General features: G+C 49.0%; 1 protein-coding gene across 1 annotated transcript; it reads left to right on the forward strand.

Annotated features, from left to right (window-relative positions):
* Nucleotides 1–587: 587 nt before the first annotated feature.
* Nucleotides 588–1,951, forward strand: CCL24 (C-C motif chemokine ligand 24). Its single transcript, XM_003794240.1, has 3 exons — nucleotides 588–660; nucleotides 811–928; nucleotides 1,789–1,951. The coding sequence occupies exons 1-3, from the start codon at nucleotides 588–590 to the stop codon at nucleotides 1,949–1,951; spliced, it is 354 nt and encodes a 117-aa protein (XP_003794288.1).
* The last annotated feature ends 1,907 nt before the right edge of the window (nucleotides 1,952–3,858 follow it).

The following is a 3,858-nucleotide window of genomic DNA, read 5'->3' on the forward strand; positions in this document are numbered from 1 at the left end:
CCCAAGAGTTCGAGGTTGCTGTGAGCTGTGATGCCACAGCACTCGGCAGAGGGTGAAGTAGTGAGATTCTGTCTCAAAAAAGAAAAAAAAAGAAAAAAAATTTCAGAGCTCCAGCACAATGACCATTGCTTTCCATCCTCCAAACCTTCAGCACATCCATCACCACTATTTGCAGCAGCTGAAGAAACTGAGGCTCATAGAGGTGAATGACTTACCCTGGATCCACAGGGAGTAGCAGCACAGCCAGGATCCCATCAGCCTCCTCCTGACTGTGCATCCAAAGCTTCAGTAGTTGGTCCAGGCTGGGCCATGGCCCCCTCCCCCAGCTCTTTTGCATGGAGCCCCAAATACGCCTGAGTCAGTTGGGCAACAACTTCCCCTTTCCAGACCATAAGGGCCTCAATATTTTCGAGGAAGCCTGAAGGGGGGGCACGGGGGGCAGGAGGGGCCATATTTCCGCCTAGCTTATAAAGTGCACAGAAAGGGCATTTGGTGTGCTCTGCAAAGAACTGTGCTCCTTATCCCCAGCTCCTCTCCTCCTGCACCCCGTCTCTGAGTCCTGAGCTGTCACCTCTGCACTTCTGGACATGGCAGGCCCCGTGAGCATCGTCAGTGGACTCTTGCTCCTGGTCTTGTGCACCCACCACCTCATCCCCACAGGTAAGACCTTGAGAATGATGCTGTTCCAAGGGCATGGGCAGCCAGAGTGACACAGCCGGGAGGACAGGAGAGGAGCAGGCTCCAGCTCTGAGGCCCAGAGCAGAGGGGAGACTCAGAAAGGACATGGCCCTTCTCTCCCTCCTCTTTTAGGTTCTATAGTCATCCCTTCCTCCTGCTGCATGTCCTTTATTTCCAAGAAAATTCCCAAGAACCTGGTGGTCAGCTACCAACTGTCCAGTGGGAGCGTCTGCCCCAAGGCAGGAGTGATGTAAGTACTTCTCCCCGGATACCTGACAGGAGAGGGACAGGGGAAGGTGAGCTCCCAGGGGTCTTGAGAAGTAAAGTCAGCAGGGCCCAGCTCTGTGTGTCCCTGGGAAAGACATCTCCCCTCTCTGGGCCTCAGCTTCCTTACCCATAAAGGTAGAGGGGGATTTAGACTCAACAATCATTTCTTGAGCACCAAATATATACCAGGCATGATTAGGGGTGTCCGACATCTTAACTAATTCTCTCAACAACTCTATGGGGTAGGAGGGATTGTCCCCACTTTATAGAGGGCAACCGAGAAAAGTCACATGGGTAGACAGCTGCCTGGACTCCTACCTCCATCAGGTAGCAAATATAAACTTACTTTGCAAACAGTGGTGTGTAGTAGAAATGTGATGGCAGTGTTACTAATTTTCCCCACTGGCACATGCCTCAGTTCCATTGCCTGGTATCTCCCAGCTCAGAGCTGGCTTGGAAAAGGCTACCCCAGTGTCACTTTCGAGCACAGTATGTGAACCTGAGGCATCAGCCTTTTTTTCTGGGGAATTTTCCTTGTGATTTCTCCTCCCCTCCCCTCTCTGAGGGTAGAGATTATGTCTCTCCCTTCAGATCCAGCATATCTAAAGGTAGGGCTGGGCCTCCGCCATCTGACAAGAAGGTCGCTGAATGAGTTCTGCACCCTACTCCATTCCTCCTTCCAGTCCTAAAACACAAAGATAGAAGGTATCATGTCAGTACTTTTTAGGTGGCCTAGGCAAGCAACTGACCCTCTCTGGGCTTCCATACTTACCTCTCCATGAAGTGGAGTGACTCAAGGTCCTGGTCTGGCCCTAGATGAGCCCCTATCATTTACCCCCACAGTTTCACCACCAAGAAGGGCGTGAAGGTCTGTGGAGACCCTAAACAGCAGTGGGTCCAAACATACATGAAGAACTTGGATGCCAAGCAGAAGAAAGCTTCCACGGGGGCTAGGGAAGTGGGTGCCAAGGTCCGGAGACACCCTGGCAACAACATCACCATCTAATCACCACCCAACCCTCCGGCCCTGAACTTGGCCCAGGCCTGGACTCTCTGACAGGCTGCTCAGGGCCTGGAGAAACCAGCAGTGATGGCGGAAGGGCTCATTTTCCTGTTTCTGAGCATCACGCTCCAGGGTTGTGTCTATTCTATGGAAAACCCCAGGGAGCTGCAGCAGGTCTGGTCCCCAAGGGCTGAGTAACAGCTCCAAGCATGCAGAGCCCTTCACCTTCCCTGAGCTGGGTAAGAAGGTCCCAGAAGGAGGGTGGTGGTGATCCTTTGCACTCCTGACCTGGACCTGGCTCCTTTCTGACCTCTAGGCTCCATCAGAGCCCGGGCACGTGAGACCAAGTACCTGCAGGCATAGCACAGGTTGCTTGCACTCTTGTCTGCAGCTGCCTTCCATGAGCCCTCTGGTCTTGCCGACCCAAGTGCTGTCCGCCTGTCTCTCTCTGTGTGGGGGTAGGAATCTGTCAGCAGCTGCAGCTCTCCAGTGTGTTGGAGGTGCTCCCAGCTGGTCCCGCTTCCACCAGCAAAGTGTGAGTAATAACCCCACAAAAGTGGAAGGGCCCCTTCACTGCTTTCACTGCCAGATCCTGTTCCTCCTCGCACACTTCTTGTGGATTATAATTATCGAATTTCCAGGAACTCATTGGTTTTTGCAAATAAATGAACATAGAGGGATCAGGGTGAAAAACTACCAGCCTGGGTAGTTTAACTCTTTTGTCAAGATATGACTTTGGGGACATAGCTTTGTGATGCACCTTGCTCCATGCCACTTTGGGGACAAAGACCTGCTCTGCCTTTACAGCTGGACTTTCCCCTCCTTTAGATGATAGTAAAAGCGGGTGGGGACTGAGAGGGGAGAAAAGCCTCAGCTTTTTTTTTTCTATGATGAGATACTCTGTCATTTATTTGTCAAGGGTGTAGCACAATCACTGTTCTCAAGTAACAGTCCAAATAAAATGTGATTTCTCCTTCAAAGATGTGAGTGTCTTGCCTGTTCTTGTCTCCTTTGGGGGAGGCAGAGTTGGGCTGTGTATCCAGGGTTTGTTTTTTGTTTGCTCTTGAGAGTTCTATTACATTTTTAAAATACTTAAACAAAGCTCATTTTTCCCAAGAAGCTATGATAGGCATTAGGAGGCTATAAAATTACAAAAGGTGGCATCTGGATTTAACAAATTAGAACATAACACACACTCACAAATTAAGACCAGTGTGGGGTTCTTGCTTTACAAGCTGCCTAATCTTGTATTAATAAAAGAAAAACTCTTTTTCTATGCTCACAACCATTTTCATACCAAATGTGTGGCTTTTCCACATCACACAATTTTCCTATTTTCTGTGGACGCCACCTGGGTATTCTATAACACAACTTAGTTCAATTTTGACAAAGGTACCTACCTGGAGTTAGCATAGTCTTCAGAGGTTACAGATTCAGTCCACAAGACTGCTCCCACGTCTGAGCTCCCACGTCTGACACCAGTTGTGAATATTGAGTGCCCAGAACACCCACTTTCATCCAACTTGGCTGCAAATCTAGGATTTCTATAACCCCCTCCCTCCTCAGGTTTGATAATTTTTTATAGTGGCTCAGAGAATTCAGGGAAACACTTATGTCTATTTACCAGTATATTATAAAGGATACAATGAATAGCCAGATGAAAAGGTCCAAAAAGGTTCTAAGCACAGAAGTTTCTGAGAGATGGGGTGCACCATCTCTCAACACACAGATGTGTTCAGTAATCTTGAAGCTCTCTAAACCCCATAGTTTAGAAATCTTTATGGAGACTTTCCTACATAGGCATGATGGATTATTAAGTCATTCTCTAGCCCTTCTCTGCTCCCTGGAGGATAGGGGGATGTGGCTGAAAGCTCCAAACTTCTAACATGGCTTGGTTGTTATGGTGACCA

This window comes from Otolemur garnettii, unplaced genomic scaffold (assembly GCF_000181295.1).
Source record: "Otolemur garnettii isolate 467f Iridium unplaced genomic scaffold, OtoGar3 scaffold00077, whole genome shotgun sequence".
In the NCBI taxonomy this organism is placed as follows: domain Eukaryota; kingdom Metazoa; phylum Chordata; class Mammalia; order Primates; family Galagidae; genus Otolemur; species Otolemur garnettii.